Genomic DNA, 27264 nt, shown 5'->3' on the forward strand with positions numbered 1-27264 from the left:
ACGTGAGCCACTCAGCATTCCACTGGAGGCTATATGATCAAACAGCAAACTGTTTATTATGAATGCAGGATGTGGGCAAACTCACGACTGCTCCTGCCCACAGAAGGTTTGCTGGAGGCAATCACTCCCTGGCACCGCGGTTATCTACTGCGACATCTAGAGAATGCAGTGTTGCAAGCCTACACTGGACCGAGCAGCTAACCCCTTCTTCCACCCTCCTTCTCACTATCTCTTGCCTAATAAATACGGACGGCTGTGTAAAGCTCAGGGCCCTTGCCCACTAGAGGCAAGGTGCCCCCGACACCTTCTTCCAAATATACTCTTTTGTCTTTGTCTTTTATTCCCGCATTCGTCCCCCTTCGTTCAGTCCCCTAGGTCCGTGCGGGTTACAAGTGGCACCCCGACTAGCCACAGAGTCGAGTGCTCTGCAAGTGGTTCTTTAAAATCCAGAACCGAGTAATTAACAATCTTTTATGAAAACACACTTATTAACTTTCAAAGAAAATCTTGTAATGGTTTATTTAAAAAAAAACTAAAAACCATTATAGTACCTGAGATAAAGCAGTCTTCAGACTGAGTCACAAAGCTGTTGGGAACTCCCACCCCCACCAACATTCTGATGCCCATCTGACAGTGATGTCATAATGTCCTAGTTAGACACAGGACCTGCTGGGCCACAGAAAGGAGGCTCTGGGTAGACGCACTAGATTACTGGATAAATCACTTCGATTTCCCAATGAATTTTATATTGTTTATTTTTATACCTGGAGTTTTTTCCTTAAAAAATAGTACTTTGAAGCCTACTATTGAAGGTGAGAGAGCATTTACAACTTTTATAAAAATAGTAGGTAAGAAGGATGACCCATAATCGTGAAAAATTGGTATGTGGCAGTTTTCTACAGGAGGATATAAACTTTATTGTTGGAGCTATGGTATGTTTTAGATTTTAAATCTCTGCCTCTAATCCTTTGTGAAAAAAATGCAGTTAGAAAAAGAAAGCAGTAAAAGAAATCAACATATTTCTGATCTATGGTGTGTGATACTTTTTTTTAGCATTGCCTAATGTGATACCTTTAAATGAAGATGTTAATAAGCAGGAAGAAAAGAATGAAGATCATACTCCCAATTATGCTCCTGCTAATGAGAAAAATGGCAATTATTATAAAGATATAAAACAATGTAAGTCTTTAAAGTGAATAGAAATGTATATGCAAAAGTTGATTATCCTGGTTTCACTTAAGTGTCCTTTTTAAATTTCCATCATTTCCCCCTGTATTTGTTGGGTATTTTATTTCTACTTCTGTGACCTGCCTGTTCATACCCTTGCCCATTTTTCCATTAGGTTGTATTTTCATTTCTTTTTAAGGGCTCTTTTTATGTAGAATATATTAATCCTTTTTACGGTAAAAGTAATAAATGTTTTCTGCCAAGATGCTGCTTATCTTTAAGGCTTATTTTATTTTATTGTATCATATTCATTTTTTGAGACAGAGTCTTGCTCTGTCACTCAGGCTGGAGTGCAGTGGCACGACCATGGCTCACTGCAGCCAGCCTTGACCTCCCAGGGTTCAAGCAGTCCTACCACCTCAGCCTTCCGAGTAGCTGGAACTATAGGCACATGCCATCATACCAGGCTAATTTTTGTATTTTTTTGTAGAAACGGTGTTTCATCATGTTGCCCAGGCTGGTCTCCAACTCCTGGGCTCGAGCGATCCACCCATCTCACCCTCCCAAAGTGCTAGGATTACAGGTGCGAGCCACCACACCTGGCCAAGCCTGTTTAAGTATCTTTAATAACTGAGAAGATTTCAAGTTTTATAATATCAGTTCTGTTTATTAATTTCTTTATAATCTCTGCATTTTGTGTCTTGCCTAAGCAGGCCTTATCCAGTCCAAAATATTGTTTTCTTGAATTTTAAAAGTAATTTTATGGTTTTTTTTTTTTTTTTTTTTTTTTGAGACGCAGTCTCGCGCTGTCGCCCAGGCTGGAGTGCAGTGGCGCGATCTCGGCTCACTCCAAGTTCCGCCTCCCAGGTTCACACCATTCTCCTGCCTCAGCCTCCCGAGTAGCTGGGACTACAGGCGCCCGCCACCATGCCCGGCTAATTTTTTGTATTTTTAGTAGAGATGGGTTTCACAGTGTTAGCCAGGATGGTCTCGATCTCCTGACCTCGTGATCCGCCCGCCTCGGCTTCCCAAAGTGCTGGGATTACAGGCGTGAGCCACTGCACCCGGCCTATGTTTTTGTTTTTAACTTGAGCTTTAAATCCAATTATTTTTGTGTATGGCATAAAGTAGGGATAAAACATTATGTTTTTCAAGGATGATAGCCAAGTGTCTAACACCAAGTCCCTACTGATGTGAAACTTATATTTAATATAACCAAACTCTAAGATGAAATTAGGCCAATTGTTATACTTGTTTTTTTAAACTGTCTGTCCCTAGAAAGATACCAGTGTTTCAACTTTTATACTTTCATAACTCATGGCATGAGTGTTGGGTTGTGACTTTATTTTTCCATAGCTCTGTCTCAGGAATTGCTCAAAAACGATGAAATATTAATGGCACCGTTTTTATGTGTGTCGTCCATAATTTATCTGTTATCTTGTGGGAGAACATTTAGTCTATGTGCAGTTTTTCCCATGTACATTTTTCTCATATACACACTGGGGTGAATTTCTTTGTTCTCACAAAGAGAAATGAATACATATGTAAATATTAAATACACATACATTCGTGTATGTATAGAATTTTGTATCATCTTATGAAATTTTGGAGAGAGGAGACACATGTGCATGTCCAGTCTGCCGTCTTGATCCAATTCACTTTGATCCTTTGGTTGGGGGAATATGTACATTAGTTTTGAATTGCAGCCAAGTCCACTAATGAGTCTTAAGAGCAGCATTCTTTATGTGTATGTGTAAATTTGAGTATATGTGAGGGACCTTAATTGTTATCAAATGATAGGCTTTTTAAGCTGAAGTGTTCATTCCATAGTCTAACAGAAGGTTCAAGGGCAGGTAAATGCTTCTTACCTGGTTTTTTGATAATGTCAATACAAACAGTGATAATGTTGCACATCTACAAATCTACTTCAGCACCTGTTATGTGCTTACATATTTTTTTCCACAAATTTCCCCAATAATTGCTTCTTGGAAAGGGTCATTTGGCATAAAGATACTAGTTTGGCTTTTTTCAATGAGTTTTAGATTTGACCCTTGCCCCACTTTCTTATTTTGTAGATGAAAAAAAAATGACTATAACTTTTTAAAATTTTTTTTAATTAGTGCATGTTTTAAGAAAAAAACTCAGAGGAAGAAAAAGGTAAAGGAAAAAAAGTGACTTAGCTAGTTGCTGAAGACTTTTGCTTTTGTTTTTAGATGTGTTCACAACACAAAATCCAAATGGCACTGAGTCTGAAATACCTGTGAGAGCCACAACTGACCTGAATTTTGCTCTAAAAAACGGTAAGAAGTGAAAGGCACCATTGCACATGTAAAAGCCATTAAAACAGGATTTCAAAACAGCAATAGAGACTGTTGGGGAGAAAAGAAGTCTTCATTCCTAAATAAGACTAACATTTTCCCTCTAAAGTAGATTCTGTGACTGGGATCCAGCTTAGTTCTTGGCCATCCTCTCTGCTTTTCTCACACTTCCTCCCACACAAATACACTTGAGACTCCACATCCATTACACTGATAATTTCAGAAGCTGGGGAGGTTCTTGCATTTCTAAACCTCATACATATGGTTTATGTGGAAAGAAAATTTAAATAATAACTAAATTTAGGATTCTAGAAAATTTTACATCTTTCTTAAACCCACGTTTTTTGCCTTTCTGATTTTTGTCTTCAGCTTTAAATGGGGAAGAGAGAATATTTCTAGCTATGACAATGTCAATATTGAGAAATGTGAGACTCAGGAATGCCTAATTATTAACAAAGCTACTTGATAATAATGGAATATTTTGAGCAATTTCAAACCTTGGGATTTAAATGAGACAGTAACATTTCAAGGGCGTATATTAATTCAGTAAATCACTTACGGGAATCTTGCTTGTCCACAACAAACGACATCTTGAGTTGTCTGGGACAAGACATGAAGGGGCAGCTCTTAAGTGGACCAGCTACCTCAAATTCCCTTAGGATATGAGTTATTGAGTACAGACTGCAGGACCCAAGGAAGAGACTGCAAAACCCTCACTTTTATTTCCACAATTCAGGCCCCCAGAGGATTGTCAGGGAAAGTGGGATTGGAATAAGACATTCCTGCCATTTTAAATGGGGCTCTGACAGAAGGAGACCTGCTGGCATGGTAGGGACGTTCTAGAGGAGCAAGCCCTCAGGAAGATGGAGATCTGCGGATAACTTTGACTAAGGGTTGCTTGCTTAAGTATAGTCCCTAAAACTCTGAAGGCAAGGGGGGAAAAACTGAGGCAATCTAGATGCTTTTCTTCGGAGGATAAGGGTTGCAAAGCAGAATTTAAGGATGACTTACTCACTTTTCAAGTTCTGCTTGAATCACTATCAACTCCAGTAACTGATTCCCTTTCCCAACTTTCCTTGGCAGCAAGACACTTGTCATGGGTTTGTGGGCTTGGTGTGAATTTTTTCTGCCCCTCTGTAGAAGTCCTCCTATACAGGGTGCCCTGTACTCCATATGGAACTTTATTGACTCCTGTATTAAGCAGTTAATTGAAATGGCCATCAACTTGAAGAAAGGGTCTTCCAGTCACAGTTGTTACCAAACACTCCCTTAGTGACATTCCTCTAGAGGGACCCATTACAGACTGAGATATATACTAAATTAGACCTGAAAACCCTTGATTTGTAGTCCGAAATCTTTATATCCAAATGTCTGTTTCCAATTTACAAGCACACTTAATACTCAGCCTCCCTTTCTTGCGTCGTTACACTGAACAGCAGCCAAGCTGCTCTGGACAAAGAGGATCATTTCACCGCCTGTGCAGGGAACCATCTGGAGCCAATTATCTTCTCCAAGAGATCTTCTTTACCTCTGAAGAAAGCCCGGGGCCGCATGTTCCTTTGCCTCGCTTTCACAAATTATAGTCATATTAATCCCACCTCAGACACCCCATGATCACAAAAACTTTATTCTTCAATACCTTCTTCTTTCTCCTTTCATTTATTTCCGGAAAACGTTAATGTCTTTCTCTTCCATTTCTTCTCTCTCCTTTTCTTTGTTCCATTTTTAGCTTAAAAAATATCTAATCTCAGATGTTTCGTCAGTATTTTTACATGCTGATAATTCTTTTTCCCTTTTCCTAGATAAAACTGTCAATGCAACTACATATGAAAAAGCCACCATTGAAGAAGAAACAACTACTAACGAACCCTCTCATAAAAATATTCAAAGTATTTAAATTACTACACTGTATTCATACCTGGAGAATATCATTATGTGACTTAAAAATTTAAGTTTCACTACTCTGAGCATTACATAAAGCCATAGCATGCTTAAAGAATTTATACTGCTACCTTTTAAAGTCACTAAAATCTTTTAAATGGTGAATGTCTAAGAGTCAGTCTTCAGGTATACCTGACAAAGGATGAGAAATGAGCTTTTGTAGAAATAGAACTTTATTTTAATAAAAATGTATTACATTTGTGTCTATATTAAATACGTACTTACAAATTAGCATATATTTATAAATATAAGTATATGTCGAATGTATTTGAAATATAATTTATTTTGTTAATAATGGAAAATATTCTGCCTGCTTGAGGAATAAACTTATCTCTGGTTAGGGTCAATTATTAGTGTTTCCTATGATTATTTGAGGTTGGGAGTGGGAGGCTGCAAAATCAAAATTACCATTTTACTACCCTGTCAAGAATATTGTTCCTTATAAAATATGTGTGGAGCCATAACAACCCAGGATGGCTCTCCTCTAAGGTCTTGAATAAGTGGCCTAATTGAAGAGAATGGATACTTACGTGTCGTTACATGAAACCCTATTTTCTCCAGTTTATGCAATCCAAGTATGTTTCTAATGTAATTATTCTGAATTAGTTTGCATTTTTAACACTACTGAAAAAAATCTTTTTTGATGTGTTTTAAAATGAAAACCTGATCATCCTGGTATTCCCCTTCTTAAACGTCTTTAGTAACTTACTACTAAGTTTGAGGTCAAGTTTTAACTCCTTAACCAAGCATTCAATTCCGAAATAATCTGGCCACTGTGAAAATTTTCCACTCTCAACTCTGGTTACATTCTGCATCCACACCCTTCACTCAAGACTTACCTGAAGCTCCCAGAGCTTACTGAGCCTGCTTACGATTGTGTGTTTGCTCACAGCTGGAATGAGCTCGCTCTCACCTTGTTTGCCTGGTGAACTATTGCTAGTTCTCTAAGCTTATATTGAAACATCATCTCCCTTTTGAAGGGTTTCTGGCCTTAACAAGTTAAATTAAACCCTGTGCATACCACCTGTGCATTTCTATTAATGCCTTCATTAATCTGCTACATAAGCAGCAATGATTCTTGTCTGCAGCCAAAATTAAGGTGGGTTCCTTGACTGTAATGTCTGAGCCTTGTTTACTTCTATAAGTTAGTGCCAACCACAAGGTCTGACACATTATAGGAGCTCAAAGTTTAACTGCTAAATGACTAACAAACAAATGAATGTTACTCAAACTAAATTATTTTGTTATCCTGTTGTTTTCTTGTTGTTCTTGTTGTGTTTTGTTTTGTTTTAACAGGATCAACCCCAAACGTGCCTGCATTTTGGACAATGTTAGCTAAAGGTAAAGTCATACAGCTAGGTAGCTTGGGAAAAGTTTTGGTTTTCTAAAATCTTACTTAGAGCTAAGATCAGTCTAAATACCTCTAATACTGAGACAATAAGTCAACATTTTGTTGCCACATGTAATAGCAAACTTCAAAACAAACCTAGAAAGGTGATAAAGTGTCACACATTTTCTGATTACTCACTCTTTACAAAAGTTTTATTTTCTTACAAATGTTAAATGTTATTCAATTTATTTATGGTTAAAATTTTTCAATAAGATTCTTGCTCAATATCATTCATCTTCATATTTGGAGCAGTGCATGCAAAAGCACACAGATGCATATATAAATGCAAAGTGTATATCGAAATATATGCATGCATAGAAGTGTGTCTCATAAATATGTAAGCATGCATGTATACCATGATGTAGATAGTATTTCTATGCGTGTGTGTATAAATGCATGTGCATATATGGATGTACACATGTATAAGGGTAATGCATGTATCACACAGAAATATATGCATTGTATATGTGAAATATATACCATATTCAGTTGATCATTATTTGCATATTCTGTGTTTGCATTCTGTATCACCTACTCATTAATATTTCTTTGTCACCCCAAAATCAGTAGTTGCAACACCTTCACAGTCATTTATGGACATTGGCAGAGCTTTGAAAATTTTTGATTGTCTGACACACACATTCCCAGCTGAAGTAGAACAAGGCAATATTCTGCCTTCTTTATTCAGCTCTCGTTCTGTAAATAAGTGTCATTTTTGCAGCCCACTTAATGCCACGTTTTTTGCATTTTTTGTGCTTTTTTGTTGATGATTTTGCTGTTTAAAATGGCCCCCAAATGTAGTGTTAAATTGCTGGTTATTGTTCCTAAGTGCAAGAAGGCTGTGATGTTCCTTATGGAGATAATATGTGTTAGAGAAGCTTCATTCAGGCAAGTGTTATAGTGCTGTTTTCTATGAGTTCAGTGTTAATCAATCAACAATATGTATTAAGTGAAGTATCTTTTAACAGAAACACACATAAAACAAGGTTATTTATTTATCAGTTGATGAAAATGCTGTGACCAGACTTGCAGGAATCTAACCCTGTATTTACCCTGGGAGCAACAGTTCAGTATTCGTTAATACAGTGTTTATAAGACTTTATAGAATATAACTGCCACGAATAATGAGAACAGACTGTACACACACTGGGTACTGTAATTATACATACACATACATACACAGGCAATAATTTTAGTAAGTGAATGTTGTTTACCATAACCCCAATTTGTTTTAACAGCTATAAATGGAACAGCAGTGGTCATGGATGATAAAGATCAATTATTTCACCCAATTCCAGGTAAGAACAAAATATTTCAATTGACTGGGCGCAGTGGCTAATGCCTATAATCCCAGCACTTTGGGAGGCTGAGGCAGGTGGATCGCTTGAGTCCAGGAGTTCGAGACCAGCCTGGGCAACATGACAAAAACCTTTTCTCTACAAAAAATACAAAAACTAGATGGGCACGGTGGCATGTCATTGTACTCCAGCCTGAGCGACAGAGTGAGACCCTGTCTCAACAAATGAACCAAAGTACTTCAACTAATAGACACATAAATACTCTTACACATCTTAGTGTCTTTATGATGATAATATTTTTCCTAGTGAAGTCTGGTGTATGAAAGGCGGTATCATGGTGACTAACATCTCAGAGAGACATTCACTGTTTAGGAGAGTTATAGTTCCCAAGCATTCTTTTTTAGTTACACCTCCCACATGACCATTACCACCTTCCTGTTTTGTAACATTTATTCCTGAAACCAAATGGAGGAGGTGAGTGAATAATATGTAGAATGCAGTCTTTTTTCAAAATAGACTTTATTTTTAGAGCAGTTTTGTGTTTAAAGAAAAATTTGGCAGAACGTACAGAATTTCCATATTTCACCCTCCTCAGTTTCCCCTACGTCTTGCATGATGTGGTACCTTTGTTACAATTTATGAACCAATAATAGTGATTCATTATTAATTGAAGTCCATAATTTACATCAGGATTCACTCTGTATTATACAGGTCTTTGGGTTTTGACAAATGCATAATATCACGTGTCTACCATCCCAGTATCACACAAAAGTTTCACTGCCCTAAAATCTCCTCTGCCCCATCAATTCATCCCTTTGTTCCTCTCTCCTCCTGAACCCCTGAAAACCACTGATCTTTTTACTATCGCTATAGTTTTGCCTTTTCTAGAATGTCATATAGTTGGAGTCATACAGTATGTAACCTTTTCAGACTAGCTTCTTTCACTCAGCAATATGCATTTAAGATTCCTCCATGTTTTCTTGTGGCTTGAGAGCTCATTTATTTTTATTACTGATATTCCATTGTATGAATGCACCCTAGTTCATTCTTCTACTGAGTGACATCTTGGTTGCCTCCAATTTTTGGCAATTATGAAAAAAGCTATTGTAAACACTTGTGTGCAGGGTTTTGTGTGTACATAAGTTTTCGACTCATTTTGGTAAATACCTATGAATATGATTTCTGGATCATATGGTAAGAGTATGTTCATGTGCAGTGGGTGGCTTGCCTGTAATCCTAGCACTTTGGGAGGGCAAGGTGGGAAGATGAGAGTGGTTATCTTTGTAAGAAACTACCAAACTATCTTCCAAAGTATTTTTGGAATTCTCACCAGCAATCAATGTGAGCTCCTGTTGCTGGATAGAGTTTTCCTTAATGGCTTAATTATACTAATAGGAGTAAAACTCCTAATTTGAATGGAAAATTTCATGAAAGAACCATATTAATTTCCCCCAAAAAACCTCTGTCCTACAAATAAATGGTTGAAAAACAGCATGATGATATATCTAAGACCTGTCCCCTCGTTTGTGCACGGGATTGATAAGTGTGGCCATTTGCCTTGTGGCGCTTCAAGAAAATTGAGTCATTTGTCTGGGTACTGTAATCCCAGCACTTTGGGAGGCTGAGGCAGGCAGATCACCTGAGGTCAGGAGTTCGAGACAAGCCTGGCCAACATGGTGAAACCCCGTCTCTGTTAAAAATACCAAAAAATTAGCCAGGCGTGGTGTTGGGTACCTGTAATCCCAGCTACTCAGGAGGCTGAGGCAAGAGAATCACTTGAACCTGGGAGGCAGAGGTTGCAGTGAGCTAAGATTGTGCCACTGCACACTGCACTCTAGCCTGGGTGACAGAGCAAGACTCCATCTCAAAAAAAGAAAAGAAAAGAAAATTGAGTGATTCTTCTTTGTTTAGAAAAGTTATAAACAGGAATGACAAATGCTGGCTCATTTTATAAATACTGTGTCATTTCTCCTATTTAATATTTAAGTGATTAAATTCAGCTTGATTGATTTTACTGTTTATTGAGCACATACTACGTGTTAGGTGTTGTGGATACATTATTATGTTAGTCTTCACAGCAACTCCATGAAGTTGGTATTATCTTCATTTTACAGTTGAGAAAACTGAGGCTTAGAGAGAAAAGCTGCCCACGCTTGTAACTAGCTTTTCTGTCACTTCCAGTGATTACGAATTCCAAACCCTTCTCTAGTTCTGACCATCACCTAGATAAAGAAGATGTACTATGAGCACACATCTTTATTAAAAACCCTTTCAGGAGACAGAAAAGCAATTCAGGAGCACAGCCCATTTTAACATAATTTGTTTAATTATTCCCGAAATAACAGGCCTCAAAGCATTAAAAGAGTCATTGACAACTGTATACATTTTCATAGTCTAAGGTCACACACTGACAATTATAATTTTTTAAAATCAGAGAATATAGACATGGAAGCTTGTCATTGCTTATCACCTAAATATCATTACATAGAAAATAGTGAAAACCCTTGGAACTTTTGAGTTGGCAGATGCTGGGGGTTGGCTGGGGTAAAGGGGAGAAATAACATGTTGTCATCATTAAATGTTTATTAAGTCAGATATATATTCAGGAAAATGTAAAATTTGGCAGTAAACCTATCATTTCATTAATAGATTTAGTTAAAAAAAGACTCTTGAGATCTCTGGATCCAGACATAATCTTATATTTAACTTATTTTAGAAAGTTAAATAAATTGATTCTATTTATTTTTGTAATGTGAAGTACACTAGGTTTAGTCTTTTCGGTAATAAAATGGCAAAACTAGCCCTGAAGCCTCATGGAGGAAGCATTCACTATACCACCCTTTTAGCTTAAAAGAAAAATCAGTGTATGACGCAGCACTAGAGCATGCACCTTTACCTCCTGAAAGACTGGTCCCTTGTGTGTTAGTCAATCGTTTTGAATAATAATCTCTTCAGACATGGTAGATTAAATCAGAGAAAGTCTGCTATATATGCATTTTGACATCTGGTAACCTGGATTTGCAACCAGCGTTTGCCACTTACTATGTGCTATGGGCAAATACAGAAACTTCTGTGATACTGTAAAATGGAGCTAAGGACAGCTCCTTCGGGGTTGCTGTGAAGGTTAAAGAGGAAAGTTAATAGTGCTTGGCTTTAGAGAGTAGCTTTACTCCTTTGCATTGCCTGCGGGATGGGAGACCGGCCAGTTAATACTCTGGATGGTGGAGGGCTTGCTTCTCTGTATTTGCTTTGCAATCTTTACTCCTTCAGGAGAACACACTGAACACCCTATTTTCCACTGCATTTTCTTTCTTTTCAGAGTCTGATGTGAATGCTACACAGGGAGAAAATCAGCCAGATCTAGAGGATCTGAAGATCAAAATAATGCTGGGAATCTCGTTGATGACTCTCCTCCTCTTTGTGGTCCTCTTGGCATTCTGTAGTGCTACACTGTACAAACTGAGGCATCTGAGGTAAGTCTGCAGACCTCTGCAGTCTTTACAACAAATGCATGACATCGCATTCTCTCCCTCCTCTCTTTAATAGATTCTTAGGAATATGTGACCTCTGAATTCATCCATATGACATTCACATTGATTCCATTTACCCTATTCAGATGGAGCACGGGACTGTCTTTAAGGGAATATCCTACTTGAACTTTTTCCCAGTAGTCATCCAGAGATAGAAATAACCTTAGTCAATTGGAAAGGATAAAGCGAATCTAGATATGCTCTTTTTTATATAGCCCTGGAGCAAATATATTTTGTTCTGAATAGCATATCTGCTTAGCATCTGATGTTTTTTATTCAAGCAAGCCTTGAGACTTTGAAAAAACAGCCCATCTCTATCACCTTTACATTGTGAGACCTGTCCAGGGGCTCTTTCTTATAAAAATATTAAATTCAACTCAAGCCTGATTGAAGGAATTATTTAACATTTTTCAGGCAGTGTAACAGATTACCTTTAAAAATCCTAACAGAATTGCTTAATGTTCATAATGATCATTAATTCCATTCTTTTCATTGTGGTGTTTTTGACGAATGGTGTATTTCTGTGGTCCATTAAAACTGTGATCCTAGGTATTTATTCCCCTTCGTTCAATTTCATTGTACATGTTTCTTACTAAATTTTATTAAGGCAACTTCTACTGTTTTAGTAAATTGGTTTATAAATTCTAGTAGAGATTTGAAACATGCTTCAAAGTGTTACATAGAATCAAATTACAATGAAAGAAAAACTGGGTCGGGCGTGGTGGCTCACACCTATAATCCCAGCACTTTGGGAGGCCAAGGCAGGTGGATCACGAGGTCAAGAGATCAAGACCATCCTGGCCAACATGGTGAAACCCCGTCTCTACTAAAAATACAAAAATTAGCTGGGCATGGTGGCGCATGCCTGTAGTCCCAGCTACTCGGGAGGCTGAGGCAGGAGAATCGCGTGCCCCCGGGAGGCGGAGGTTGCAGTGAGCCGAGATTGCGCCACTGCACTCCAGCCTGGAGATAGAGCGAGACTCTGTCTCAAAAAGAAAAGAAAAGAAAAGAAAAACTATATATCATTCATATAATGTTACTAAGTAACTAACACTTTGGGCAAAATTCGTATATTTTAATTTTTGAATGCTTTTCTAAGCTGTTACAAATGTACACAATTAAAAACAATTCTTGATATATGTTCTTTTCTTCTTCAGTTATAAAAGTTGTGAGAGTCAGTACTCCGTCAACCCAGAGCTGGCCACGATGTCTTACTTTCATCCATCAGAAGGTGTTTCAGATACATCCTTTTCCAAGAGTGCAAAGAGCAGCACATTTTTGGGTACCACTTCTTCAGATATGAGAAGATCAGGCACAAGAACATCAGAATCTAAGATAATGACGGATATCATTTCCATAGGCTCAGATAATGAGATGCATGAAAACGATGAGTCGGTTACCCGGTGAAGAAATCAAGGAACCCGGTGAAGAAATCATATTGATGAATAAATAACTTTAATTATTTTGTCATCAAAAGACCTTTCTTTATGTCTTCTGTTAATGTCATGAGTTTGAAACTGCTGAGACAAACATTCTGGTGTCTTAAAAGGAGGACAGACTTAATACAAATTATCTCTCGGTTATAAAATTTAATGGAAAATACACAAGAAGATAATTTAAGGTGTGAGAAACTCATCAAGTAAAAACATTCCTGGAGAGTGACTTTGAAAGATATTTTCTCTAGGCTGGTTCACTTTAAAACAAAGACATTTAGATATTTACCTTCCCCAGGGGCATTTTGAGAACATCAGGGAACTCACCACTACCTATGCGCCCCCTCACCACCGTTGAAGCAAAAAGAACACACCTGTTTATGTTTTATTGACAAAACAGTTGTGCCATCAAGAGATGAAACTAAATTAATGGCAGGAACTCTTAGCATTCTTGAACTGTTTAAAAGTCGTCAGGTGTTGCTCTCACATGACAAAGGGTAAGAAAGAAAAGATACTTTTCCATTTCTTTTCTTTTTTTTTTTTTGAGAGGGAGTCTCGTTCTGTCGCCAGGCTGGAGTGCAGTGGCGCGATCTCGGCTCACTGCAACCTCTGCCTCCCGGGCTCAAGCGATTCTCCTGCCTCAGCCTCCTGAGTAGCTGGGATTACAGGCTCACGTTACCACGCCCAGCTACTTTTCGTATTTTTAGTACAGATGGGGTTTCACCATGTTGGCCAGGATGGTCTTGATCTCTAGACCTCATGATCCGCCTGCCTTGGCCTCCTGAAGTGCTGGGATTACAGGTGTGAGCCACCGCACCCGGCCATATTTTTCCATTTCTAAAGTATCTATAATCGTTTGAGACAACACAGTGTTCCAGAAGAAGAGAGAGGAAGAGGGGAATTCCAGCAGGTAATTTCCTAGCTGGGGACTCATGGACCTTGAGTGTTTTAGAGCTGAAGTGCCCTTCTTTCTCTCTTCCCCCAGGCATCCAGGATTATTATGTTTCACTGAAAGAAAAGCAATGCTTTTCAAAGACTTATTCAAGTTTATTAGGGACTTTTGTGGCTATCCATACCAAAAGTATTTCAATTTACAAAGACAGAAAATAGGGATAAAGTTTCCTTTTTAGAAATTAGTTTCGGCTGGGCGCGGTGGCTCATGCCTGTAATCCCAGCACTTTGGGAGGCCCAGGTGGGCAGATCACGAGGTCAGGAGTTTGAGACCAGCCTGGCCAACATGGTGAAACCCTGTCTCTACTAAAAAAATAAAAAAATTAGCCATGTGTAGTGGCACACGCCTGTAATCCTAGCTACTCAGGCTGAGGCAGGAGAATTGCTTGAACCCGGGAGGCAGAGGTTGCAGAGAGCTGAGATCACACCACTGTACTACAGCCTGGGCAAGAGAGCAAAACTCCGTCTCAGAAAGAAAAAAAAAAAAAAGAAATTAGTTTCAAGTGGAGGGATTTAGGGACATGCATCATGTCTTTTCTGGATATGTATGGATATGGGAGAAGAATTTAGGGCATGTTTCATTGCCCTCTTCAATTCTTACCATACCAATAGCTTTCATTTACTGAGTACCTACTTTATAATAGGCACTTTAGAACATTGTATCACATTAAATTCTACTATCTTATGAAAGGTGAGTTTATTTTACAGATCAAAAAACAGAAGTTCAGGTAAGTCAGATAAATTGCCTAAGAGCACCTGCTGTGATGTGCTTGCAATCTGAGGTTCTCTCCATGATCCATGAAGGTGAATAGTCAGACTTGCAGCAAAAGTCTTTAGGATCATCACAGGCCCAGCACCCAAGACACATAAGGTTCCTTAACTCAGGTGTTCTTTCAGCTCTTGGGAAACTGTTTTCCTTTCCTTTAGCTTGGGTATCTATAATTCTTCTTCCTCACGAGAATAAACACACATTTTACTCTCACCTGCCACTTCCCCTACTATCCATTGTTAGAGTCCTTCACTCCCAAATTTCGCCGCAGACTCCCGCCCAGTCTCACTCACCATTGGTTGGGAAAGCTACGAAGCTCCGCCTTTGAATAGTGATGGGCTATAAAAGACGGCACCCTTGAGGGAAAAGGCAGCAGGTCAGGCGCTCACCTTTGCCTGCTCTCTGACAACAGTGCTCACAGTTTCTGCGCCGGTGGAGGTGGCCTGGAGCAGCAGCCCATGCTACTCTCTGCCGGTTATTTTGCCATTTCTCTGTGCCCTTTTGACAGCTCCAGGGATCGGTGCCAGCATTTGTACTGCCAGTTCAGGCACCTGCAGATCTGGTGGAAAAGTGAGGGAGGTGATTGCAGTTGCTTGGAGATGCTCCAGGTGCAAAGGAGTTGTGTTGAGTCCACAGGTGAGAAAGGGACATGAGAATATCAGGTGGGCTTGGAGCGAGGTTGATAACCAACTATTCCCACGTTTTCTCTCCACCCCTCCTTAGGAGGTACCAAGAATTTTCCTGATTGGAAAGGGGTGGAAGAGCCACTTTTCAATCATGTAAAAAGTAGTAGTAGTACTAGTAGTAGTGGTACTTGTCTTCGGTACTAAAGTAAAGCATTGTACAAAGTTGAGTACAGCATTACTCTGGCTACAATATCTAAAATGGCCAAAAGAGATATGTTAACTATATATTTTTAAATGGGCTAGTCATCCTTAGACTGTTGGCATAGTTTGCCTTGTAAAATGCAGTGAAGGTATTTTGAGGGGGCTGGAAGGGGAGTGGGCACAGGAAGAATGTCAGGAGGTACTGGTATGTGTGGTCTCTTTTCCTCCCTCTCCTGCTCTAAAAGTGAGAAGAGGGTCTCACAGCCAGTGCTGGTTGGGAGAGGTCTTGTTTCTCACTGCTGACCCTCTATGCCATCCATAACTAAACCTTCATTTTCTGAACAGGTTTTCTGGACCTCTGACCTGCTTGCCCTGGAAGGCATCATAAAACCGGTTCCTTTTTAGCCTATCAGTCTCTCCCCCATTCTGAAACTCCCTCTTATTTCCTTTTGCTGATGCTCCCTAATCATCCTCTTCCCCAAACCTCAAAGGGGACTTTCAATTCTGTTCCCCCATCCCCATAGATGTATTTTACTGCTTTGTTTTCCTCTACCTTAACTACTCACAGTGATGCAGGTGAACCCCAAAACCGGGGCTCAGCTCGGGAGAGTTCTTGGCTTTGCTCAGGAAAGAGTTCAAGAGCCAGCCAACAGTGAAAGCAAGCAAGTTTTTAAAAAGCAACATTGTACAGCGCAAGTGGTGGCTCCATAGAGCAGGGCTCCCTCAGGCAGAGCAGCACTTGTGGACTGCCGGCTAGCTATATTTATACCTACTTATAATTACAGGCTAAGTAAGGGGTAGTTTGTTCACAAACTTTCTGGAAAAGGGGCAGGGAGTTTGTGGAACCAGATAAAGTAACTTTCTGCCATTGCCATGGCATTTGTAAACTGTCTTGGCACCGGTGGGAGTGTCATCATTTTATGCAAATGGAGAGCCCAGAGCAGGAGCTACAGCATGGGTTGCTGCTATATTTATACTCACTCTTAATTGCATGCTAATCAAGGGGCGGGTTATTTTAAATTTTCTAGAAAGGGGGCAGGGAGTTCCTGGAACCATACAAGGGAACTTCCAAGCATTGCCATGGCATTTGTGAACTGCCACGGCTCTGGTGGGAGTGTCTTTAATAATGATCACTGAGAGCAGAGGTTGCTTTCCTTGCCATCTTCTGGTTTCTGGCAGCTTTCTCTGCTACATCCTGTTTTTGATCAGCAGGAGCCTTACTGGTGCTGGAAAAGCAAGTCCTCCTGATCTACCTCCCTACTGCAAAGGAACCTAGGATCAGTTCCTACGGACTGGCTGTGACGGGAAAGAAGCACCAGCACTCGCCTTAGAAGTAGCAGCCAAGTCCATCTAAAGTGCCCAGGAGTAAGTCTTCCCGGCATCACACACCCAGGAGCAGCAGCCTTAAGTTCTAGCCCCTGTTCCCTCTTTCTTCCTCCCTCCTGCCACAAGTGTGTCCTAAACATGCCGAACAGTGAGGGTGCTACAGGGGTCCTGATTGAGGGTGTTTTTTGCAGGCCTTTTGGGTGGTCCCTCAGTTCCTGAAACACTGGGTTGTAGAGGGAAGCTGTCCCAGAGATGTTTGGAAAGGTGGTTGGCTTGGGCAGGCGTCAAGAGCATCTCTTCCATCCCTCAGGAGGAGCGGGCACCAGCTCCCCAGTAACCGAAAGAACTGCTGGGCCCGCGGGGCTCCACGGTGCCCCAGGAGGGTGGACCAGCGCGGTGCTCAGATGGGGGCAGGGCCAAAGTCACCAGGTCAGGAAGTCGTGGGCGAGGGGCTTGCGTGGGCGCGTGAGCTCTTTGCGAGGACCAGTAAATGGCATTTCTTGGGAACGCAGGATCCTAGGAAGGTACCTTGGATGCCGTGCACAGGATTTGCTGCTTGTTAAGAAACAGGTGCAAGGTATCCTCTCTCCATCACTCATCCCCAACGTGGAATTACTATAAGGAGCTTCCTGTGCTCTTGTGAAAGGTGGAAAAGACAGGAAGAAAACTGGCTGTTAGGCCTCTGTTAATTCTGGTGAAGGCAAGGAATAATTACCAATCAAAGGAGCTGTTGCCAATCAGCTCTAGCCTGAGAAAAGATTCTAAGCATGCCTTCAAACTTCAAAATTAACGCTCTAAATCTAGCTTCTGGTGAAGTTAAAAAAACAGAAACAGAAAAACTTAACACTGTTCGTGACATGGAAGGAAAGTATAATCATGTCTTTTCAGTAGTGCCCCCAAAGCACTATGTAACAGCCCTTCCTAAATCATTGCAACCAAATAAAACCCAGCTTAAGCCAAAAGGCACTTCCACCTGCTTATCTGGAGTTTACTGCCCTTTAATTTAAAGAGAAATTAGATCCAGGCCTTTATCTTTGGATCCTAAGATAATTCTCATTCTTGTGTGTGCTCCTCTCCTTCCCCATCTATCAAAATGTCACATTTCCACTACATTGTTTTGGATTTCAATCATGTTAATTTCTTAATAGGAAATGAATGGTAAGTTGAAAGACTGTTGAGCCAGGAAAAAGCTTATTATGTGAAAAGGAAGCATGTGTGTGTTAACAACACATGTAGGTTATCTAAAATAAATTCAGAGTTATAAAAAACAATATAATTGGGACCACATCTCAGATCTGAAATCTCTTGTTTGGGAAAAGGTATAAGTTATCCTGTAATTGATACAGGAAAGTGAATCTTGGAAAGAGAGAAGAGGTCTTATTTCTCCTAGTAAAAATTAGGGAAGGAGCTGCCAGGGTGTTGTGGACAGCTGTTACTTCAAGCCTATGTCTTGTCACTCTCCTGGGTTTCCTCAGTAGTGTAGATCTAGCTAGAGTTTTGTCTGTCAATTCTTAGATTGTCATGGTTGTTAAGGGCTGGGGGTTATTTTGTGGTTGAAGCATTCTATAGATATCAGGGACCTTAGAATGTTGAGACTCACTAAAGGAAGGAAAGACTAATGCTTTAAATACATTTTTCTTGTGTACAGAGGAGATGTGCCAGTGGAGAAGACTATATACAGTTCTGTGTAAGTGGTATTCAGTTATTTTAAGTTTCCAAATTGTCATTGCTTGGTAATAAGGTGAATATTTTCTATCCAAAGCATGTCACGTTTGACACAAACAATTATGCACAAACAAGGCCTGTCCTACTGATGTATAGTCACCTTGGTAATAAGGTGTAAATGTATTTTAATCAGTCATGGGAATGAGCTAGACATTTGAAAAACTTAGACAGTGATAGCCATTGGCTTCTCACTCTCCATCTAGAACTGATCACTTAGCAAACTACCTCCTGTATATAAAACTGGGTTTGGAAGGGTTAATGTCCTTCTGATAGGAAGCTACTTCTCCAGGGTATTCTAGAATCTGCATTTCATCATGATTGTAATGATAAAACAAAACTTATTTTCTACTGACAGTCCTAGAAATAACTATGGAAAAATTAGAACAGAAAAAATGAGTCAGTCAAGGCTGAGGTTGAAGAAGAGCAGAAGAGGATCTCCAAATGAACTTTAGCACTTGAAGAACTGACTCAAAGCCCTGTGGCCTCCTTGAATGACACAAATGTGAGGCAAGATTTTCCTGAAAATAGCCTGCTCCCAGAGGAAAAGTGGATTGCACCATCAAAGAACAGACAGACTGGAAAGTATGTGATGGACCTCAAATGTCCAGAGACTGATCTTGAATATGATCCTTTCCTCAATTATTCTGCGGAGGTACTTGGGGCATCTAAAGCAAAGCAGGATGAGGCTGATCAACAGCACTTCTGCCACTTGAAAACACCTGTGAGTGAAGGTCGCCACACGTCCCTGGAGAGCCAAAGGCCTTCTGTTTCACCAATAAGAAGTAAAACAGATCTTTAAGAATCTGAAGATGATCTTATAATAGATGTACCTCCAGTCATGCCTACTTCCAAGAAATCTTAACTATGTAGAGGCTTCAAACATCATTATAAGGATAAATGGACACATATCACGCCCCTGGAGGAGAAAAATCTTAAAATTAGTGGCACAGAAGAAGAAAAAAACAGATAAAACCCAACTAACCACACAATTAGAGGATGACAGTAACGAATTACAACTACCTACATTGCTCATGAAAACATCCCCAGGTGTTAAAACTAATGTAAATTTATATCATTTTAAAACAGTACCTAAGAAGGAAAAATTTGGTGATGAAAAAAGCCATGACTGTATTTTAGAAGGAGGTTCATCTTCTGCACCTCTTAATGGCAATGAAATACTGAAAGAAAGTTGTAATCCAAAAGTTACCTAAAGAACAAAAAACAGGTAAAAACAAAATTATGATACACAAAAAGAAGAAATTAAATGTTGGTATTCACCAAGCCAGTTCCACATTTCTTATTCAGATGACCTTGCAAAAGACAATGTGCCAAGAATGCAAGGTAATAATCAAGACCTCATTACTTTTGAAGAAGCAAATTAGCCAAATTTGGTTCTGATCCAATCAAATCTGATAATGGTTGTACTGAAGATGACATCTCCTTTCATTCTGATGACACTATGAAAGAATGTCTTTAAGTTTCTAATGAGCTCGCTGAAAGTGAATCTCATAAGGAAAAGACTGCTAAACAGGTTAGCATTTTTTTCTTTTATTGTTTTCTTAAATCTAAGGGAGTTTTGCTTAAATACATATTTTATATTTGTTCTAAATTCTATACAATATACACCTACATAATACACATATTCTAATAGTTTTGATCAATAACATATTGGAATGACAAGGCAAAAGCCTTGATAAGTGGCCAGCCATAGTGTCTGGCAGAGTTGACAGTTTCCAGAGGCCATAGTACTATATACAGTAACTTATAGTTGACTTCTCAAATTAGAGGATTGTTTTTTTGTTGTTTGTTTTGAGATGGAGTCTCTGTCGCTCATGCTGGATCGCAGTGAGGTGATCTTGGCTCACTGCAACCTCTGCCTCCCAGGTTCAAGCAATTCTCCTCCCTCGGCCTCCCAAGTAGCTGGGACTATAGGCGCGTGCCACCACACCCAGCTAATTTTTGTATTTTTAGTAGGACGAGGTTTCACTCTGCTGGCCAGGCTGGTCTCGAACTCCTGACCTGAAGTGATGCACCTGCCTTGGCTTCCCAAGCTGTTGGAATTACAGGCGTGAGCCACCGCGCCCGGCCTAGAGGATTCTTTTATAGGAATCTACACAGGTAAAACTATTCAAATTCAGTTTTTTGTGAATTTTTATTAAAAAATTTGTCCACACTTTGTTGCTTAGATTCCTATGGCTTTTTGAGAAACATGCTAAATTTGCCTTTACTGTGCTGAACTTGGATAATTCTTTTTTCCACTAGGCTTCAGAAAAGGATGATATGTTATATTACAAAAACACTTCTGGACCAAAAAAGAGAATTGCACACTCTGGCAAATTTGATGTGAATTATTTAGTTCCTCATCTCCACGCAGCTCAAAGCTTTCTATAAAGTGCATACCTTGTTATTTCCAGTTTTATTATTCTAGGACTATTTATCCTTTTGTCCACTAGGGGGCACAATTTACTGGCAGTCGGTACCTTGATTCCTGCTTGTTAGCATTTTCCTGTCCGTTTCCCCACCCCACCCACAGATCTAACATTTTCATTGAAAGCAGGTATATTATCATTGTGTAGCCTCTTAACCATAAATTTTAAAAGTCGATCCTCATTATTCACAGATTCCAAATTTGCGAATTCACCTACTCAGTAAAATTGACGTGTAACCTTAAAATCAAGACTTGCTGTGCTTATGAGATCATTCACAGACAACGCAGAGTGGCAAAAAATTTGAATTGCCTGACATGCACATTCCCAGTTAAGGCTGAAGAAGGTGACAGCCTTCTTGTTTCAGCTCACATAATGTAAAATGTCCTTTTGCAGTCCGTTTAGTGCCAGGTTTTTTTTGTATCTGTGTGCTTTTTGTTGGTGATTTTGTGCTGAAAATTGCCCCTCATTGTAGTGCTGTCTAGTGCTCCTAAGCATAAAAAGAATGTGATGTGCCTTACAGAGAAAATATGTGCTAGATAAACTTTGTTCAGGCATGAGTTTTATTGCTGTTGGCCACGAGGGTATTAAATGAGATGTCTGTAAACATGACACATATGTAAAGCAAGGTGATACATTGATTGACCAAAAAAAAAAATGTGGCCAGAGACTTACCTGAACCTAACCCCATGTTTGTTTGTTTTAGGAGCAGTGGATTCAGTGTTCACTAAATCTGAGTTTGTGGTGACTTACAGAGTATAACTACCTGAAATAACAAGAATCGACTTTAGTTTTCAAAATAATTATAAACTTTTGTAATTTATAAGTGCTGAAGTTCTTTTATGACATAAAAAAGAAATTGAAGAAGCAGTTCAGTGAGTAGTATTCCTTTAACACTTTTGTGTTTAAAAAAGTGATATTTAGGCCAGGCGTGATATATCATGCCTGTAATCCCAGCACTCTGGGAGGCCGAGGCGGGTGGATCACGAGGTCAGGAGATGGAGACCCTCCTGGCCAACATGGTGAAACCCTGTCTCTACTAAAAATACAAAAAAAATTTTTTTTGTGCGCCAGCTGGGTGTGGTGGCGCATGCCTGTAATCCCAGCTACTCTGGAGGCTGAGGCAGGAGAATCGCTTGAACCAGGGAGTCGGAGGTTGCAGTGAGCCGACATCGCACCACTGTACTCCAGCCTGGCAACAGAGTGAGACTCCGTCTCAAAAAAAAAAAAAAAAAAAAAGTAATAAACTTTCTGCATGGCAGAGTCTATACTTCCAAATCACAAATGAAAACCTGAATTTCAGTTCTTCATAGAATAGTTGGGTGTCCTTGGGCAAGTTATTTAATTTTTCTGAGCTTCAGTTTCCTTATCTATGAAAGGAAAATTGAGTGCCTACCCCAGGGTCAAATATATAAGTACTTAATAAATGCTAGTTACCTTCCTCTTATTTCTTATAAAGTTTTTTTGGTGGCTAACATTATTTCCCTTTAACTGCAAATGTTGTGGTGTTTATAGTTTTAATTTTATTGTGCTATGTAAAAAAAAAAAAAAAGCCAGGTGTGATGGTGCGTGCCTGTAGTCCCACCTACTCCCTGTTACCCCCTCCCCAATTCTTGTATATAAATAGTTTTTGGCTTTGTAAATAACTGTCCTTAAAATTCTCACAAGTTGAAATAATTGGACTAAAGATAAAGAATTTTAAGATTTTTAAAGCATTCTTTAAAAATCTTATTGTCGCTGTATTGCCTTCCAGAAGGGTTTTCACAATTTATAGTCCTTCTCAATGTTTCAGAGTTCTCTTCCCACAAACCCTTACCTACGATGCACATTATAATTTTTTAAAGCCTGCAAATCTGGTTAAAATTTTATTGCCTTATCTTATATTACATTTCTTTAATTACTAGTGAAGCTAAACATTCTTTCCCATGTTCCATTCTCTTATAACAAATGTTGCTGTGGAGAAGTCTGCTTGCCTGCTATTTCACCCTTTGAGTCGTGTGATACTTTTGTCTACCTATCCAAAGGATTCTTCCTTTAATTCTGAAGTCCAATAACTTTAGTAGATATGTCTTATTAGCTATTCTATTTTTTCTGTCTACATACAAAGTATCACTTTTGTATGAAATTTAATTTTTTAGTTAAAGGAAACTTTCTTAAATTATGTTTCGATAGTTGTTCAGTTTTATTATTTGCTTATTTCTGGGGATACTCCAACTATGCATGCATTGGATCACATGCAGCGTTACAAATGTGGTCAATTTACTGTGTGGCTGGCTGTAAGGCCCCCAACGAGCTTCTATGATAGAAGAAAGGCAAAATTATCAATTTTATCAATTTTTCATCATTTTCATTTGTTTTATGTTGCTGCCGTATAGGCTCCAACCAATAAAGAGGTCATTAGACCATTCAGGGTACCAGTCCCACTGCTAACAAGCCCCACTGGAATCATTCGGGCCCAGCAAAGCAGTACAGATAAAGGCTGCCATAAAGAATGGGAAGGCTTTTATTGATGCCACTTCAGAACAGAAGAAAAATGCATCTACATATCCAGCCTCTCAGAGCCAAAGGAAAGTTTTGGAAAAAAGCTTTTTTTAAAAAAAATCACTTATTTAAGAAATGGAATTTTACTTCGTTTTAAAAAATATTTCTTGAAAATCCACATGCTACCAAGTATAGTTGAATCAATGGCACAGTTTTACATGAAATAATATGATTGATATTTAAATATTTTGTCTACATCTTTTTTTTTTTTTTTTTTTTTTTGACACAGTTTTACTCTGTGGCCCAGGCTGGAGTACAGTGGCGCGATCTAGGCTCACTGCAACCTCTGCCTCCCAGGTTCAGGTGATTCTCATGCCTCAGCCTCCTGAGTAGCTGGGCAGGCATGTGCCATCCATCACACCTGGCTAATTTTTTTTTTCTTTTTTTGTATTATTAGTAGAGACGGGGTTTTGCCATGTTAGCCAGGCTGGTCTCAACTCCTGACCTTAAAGTGATCCACCCACCTCGGCCTCCCAAGTGCTGAGATTACAGGCATGAGCCACCACTCCCAGTCAATACTTTGTTTATCTCTAAATGCTACACAATAGCAGTACTATTTTGCAAGTATTTTACAATTGCTTTATCAATTATCTCAATTCATTCTTCTGAATTATACTGGTGTTGGTTATTGGGATTTTTTTGCATTTGAATGTTGTTTTCTTCCAGGTTGCATGTTTCAAACCTATAAAGGAAGTGTTGTGAAATTTTGAATTAATGATTAAACTCTAATCATCTGAGGTTAATGTCATTAAAATTTATCTTTTTTTTTCCTTGTTCATGAAAACTTCTTAGAATATTCACTCACAATGGACCTTCATCTGAATGTAGTTCTTTCAAGAGAAAACTCAACTGCAAAACCAACCAGATCGTTCATTCCTGTCAAAAGTATTGCTTCTCTTTCTGTTTAGGTATTATAAACTAAGTCTGAACACCAGAATTATATTTCATCATATCCTGCTTACATATAGAGTCCCTGGAAGAGTGGCTATATTTTTTTCTGAAGCTTTCGAATTCAGATAAATGCCAGACCCATTTAAAAAATGTCAACATTTTTTAGGTTACCGATGAATATAGTTATTTTCATTATGATGTAATTTGTGTCTGTGTCACTCTTAGATGTTTTGTTTATCCTATCCTTGGAAATAGTAGGCATTGTTTTAGACTTAAAACATCTATGGCTATGGTTAATTGAAACCTACTCAACATTTTTTAAAAGGAAAGTTTCAAGCTGTGTCCAGTGAGGGTGTATATTTGTATATGTATATGAGACAGAGACAGCTCTTTACTAAATAATGCCATCAGTGATATGATGTTGTAGCCTTCTTTAAGTAATTCTTATTCTACTTGTGGCAGTCATTTTCCTCCCCTCTTTTCCAATTATTCTGTAGCAGAAAACCACCTGGCAGTTTTAAGGTTTTCTCCATCCCTAAAATGTCTTTGTACTACATGCAAACAATTACTGAGAAGTATGATGTTGGCTTGGTTTTATTTTTCCTCAAAGGCGAAGCAGATTAACTGATTTTAAAGTTCTCCGGGTCTTTTTATAAGTCCTTCAGAAGAAATGCTGAGAGTTTATAGCTGGGATCACTTTAATATTAAGTATACTCAAGTCACTCACAAATTTGAAGTCCAAGCATTTTTCTTAATGATGTGCTATCAGAAAGACATTGGGATATATAGTTGAAGGATGGCAACCTACAAACTTTGCTATATTTGAATCAGAGGAGCAAATCCCAGCTTTAGGAATCTGGCTGTGGAACAGTAGTATAATTAGATGAGTGATCAGCTATCATTGCGTACGTGCAGGTAGCAGCACAGACGTGGCAGTCTCACTTCTCCTTTTTGTGAGTTTAGGTAATTTTATACTTTGTGTTTATTCTACCTCTTCAACTTCACACTTGAAATTACTTTTCAATTTAATTTTGATATAACTGACCTAAGGTAGTTTTACTTCTTCCATATACTCAGTAGGAATATTAAACAGAAACATGTCTTCTTTTCTCTAATAACACTTTTATTTTTAACAAGAGGCCAAAAGATATATTTAACAAGATGGCTCATTGGAAAAGACCTTCAGTAACATCAGAATTCTTATCCAAAGTACCTGATGAAGTAAGACAACGCTACATCAACCTCTTTGTTGAGAAGTATTTGAAAGTTTGTAAAACAGAGGATGAGGCTGTTTACAAGGTTGGTATTATATAATGTAATTTATCTGAAGACACACACAAAATTATTACATTGAATAAAAAACTCATGGAGCACAACTAGCAAATAACTTTATTCATTTTCTCTTCATTACATTTTCAAAACCAGGCCATGGGACTGGTTCAGTTCCTTCTTCCCTCTTGCATGACTTTTATGGTCTTTTTCAGTTACCAAAAGTCCCCTGGTTACTTCTAGGGAGTCCGGGCAGGGTGAGGACTGTCTGCTAGCTCCATCCTCTGCACAGGGGAGCCCCACGGCTCAGAAAACCTAACAAAGGAAACATGGGTACAGCAGTGGTAATAAGGGGCATGCTTGTCTTATTCCTGATCCTAGGGGGAAAGCTTTAAGTCTTTCTTCATTAAGTACAATGATAACTATGGGGTTTTTACACATAACCTTTATTAAGTTGAGACAATTCCTTTCCATTCCTAGTTTGTTGAGTGCCTCATTGTGTTAGATTTTGTTAAATGCTTTTTTCTTCATCTATTGAGCTGTCACACAGGTTTTATCCTTTATTCTATTAATATGATACATTGCATTGACTTTTTATGTTAAACCTTACATTTATTTGATAGGTGTTCTTGGTCATGGCATATAATCTTTTTTTATATGTTACTAGGTTACATTTCCTAGTATTCCATTGAGGATTTTTGTGTCTATATTTATCACAGATATTGTTCTGTAGCGTTTTTTGTTAGTGTCAGTGACTTTTTTAAATTGCTATAAAATACACATAACATAAAATTACCATTCTAACCATTTAAGTGTACAATTCAGTGGTATGATGTATATTCACAATGCTATGAAACTATCACTACTATCCATTTCCAGAGCTTTTTCATCATTTCAAACAGAAATTGTGTACTCATTAAATAACTCCCCATTCCTCTCTCCTTTCAGTCTCTGGTAATCTCTATTCTACTTTATGTTTCCATGAATTTTCTTTTCTTTCCTTTTCTTTTTTTTTTTTTTTTTTTTTTTGGCAGAGTCTCACTTTGTCACCAGGCTGGAGTGCAGTGGCGCAATCTCCACTCACTGCAACCTCTGCCTTCCAGCTTCAAGCGATTCTCCTGCCTCAGCCTCCCAAGTAGCTGGGATTACAGGTTCATGCCACCATGCCCAGCCATGTTTCTATGAATTTTCTTATTCTATTTATCTCATGTAATTGAAATGATATACTATTTGTCCTTGTATGTCTGACTTCTTTCATTTAGCATAATGTTTTAAAGATTTATTCATGTTGTAGCATGTATTCAAATTTTATTTATTTTTACAACTGAATAACATTTTACGGTATGTATAACCATACTTTTGTTATCCATTTTGTTCGCTCAATAATGGATGGAGATTGTAGTTTTCTTTGCAGTAATGATTCTGTCTCTTTTTTGGTCTCAGGGTTATATTGACCTCATGG

The 27264-nt window shown here is 38.7% G+C and overlaps 1 protein-coding gene across 3 annotated transcripts; it reads left to right on the forward strand.

Moving 5' to 3' along the window:
- The first annotated feature begins 530 nt into the window (after positions 1 to 530).
- On the forward strand, positions 531 to 15507 carry EQTN (equatorin). Of its 3 annotated transcripts, none has more exons than XM_057298720.2 (8): positions 531 to 932; positions 1054 to 1179; positions 3381 to 3467; positions 5288 to 5374; positions 6723 to 6767; positions 8055 to 8114; positions 11434 to 11587; positions 12802 to 15507. In XM_057298720.2, the coding sequence occupies exons 1-8, from the start codon at positions 884 to 886 to the stop codon at positions 13049 to 13051; spliced, it is 858 nt and encodes a 285-aa protein (XP_057154703.1). In that variant the 5' UTR covers positions 531 to 883; the 3' UTR covers positions 13052 to 15507. The 3 variants fall into 3 exon arrangements, with proteins under 3 accessions (XP_057154703.1, XP_003830749.1, XP_057154704.1); XM_003830701.4 differs by having other exon boundaries at positions 531 to 812; XM_057298721.2 differs by lacking the exon at positions 5288 to 5374 and having other exon boundaries at positions 531 to 812.
- Positions 15508 to 27264: the final 11757 nt, after the last annotated feature.

This window comes from Pan paniscus, chromosome 11, assembly GCF_029289425.2.
Source record: "Pan paniscus chromosome 11, NHGRI_mPanPan1-v2.0_pri, whole genome shotgun sequence".
NCBI lineage: Eukaryota > Metazoa > Chordata > Mammalia > Primates > Hominidae > Pan > Pan paniscus.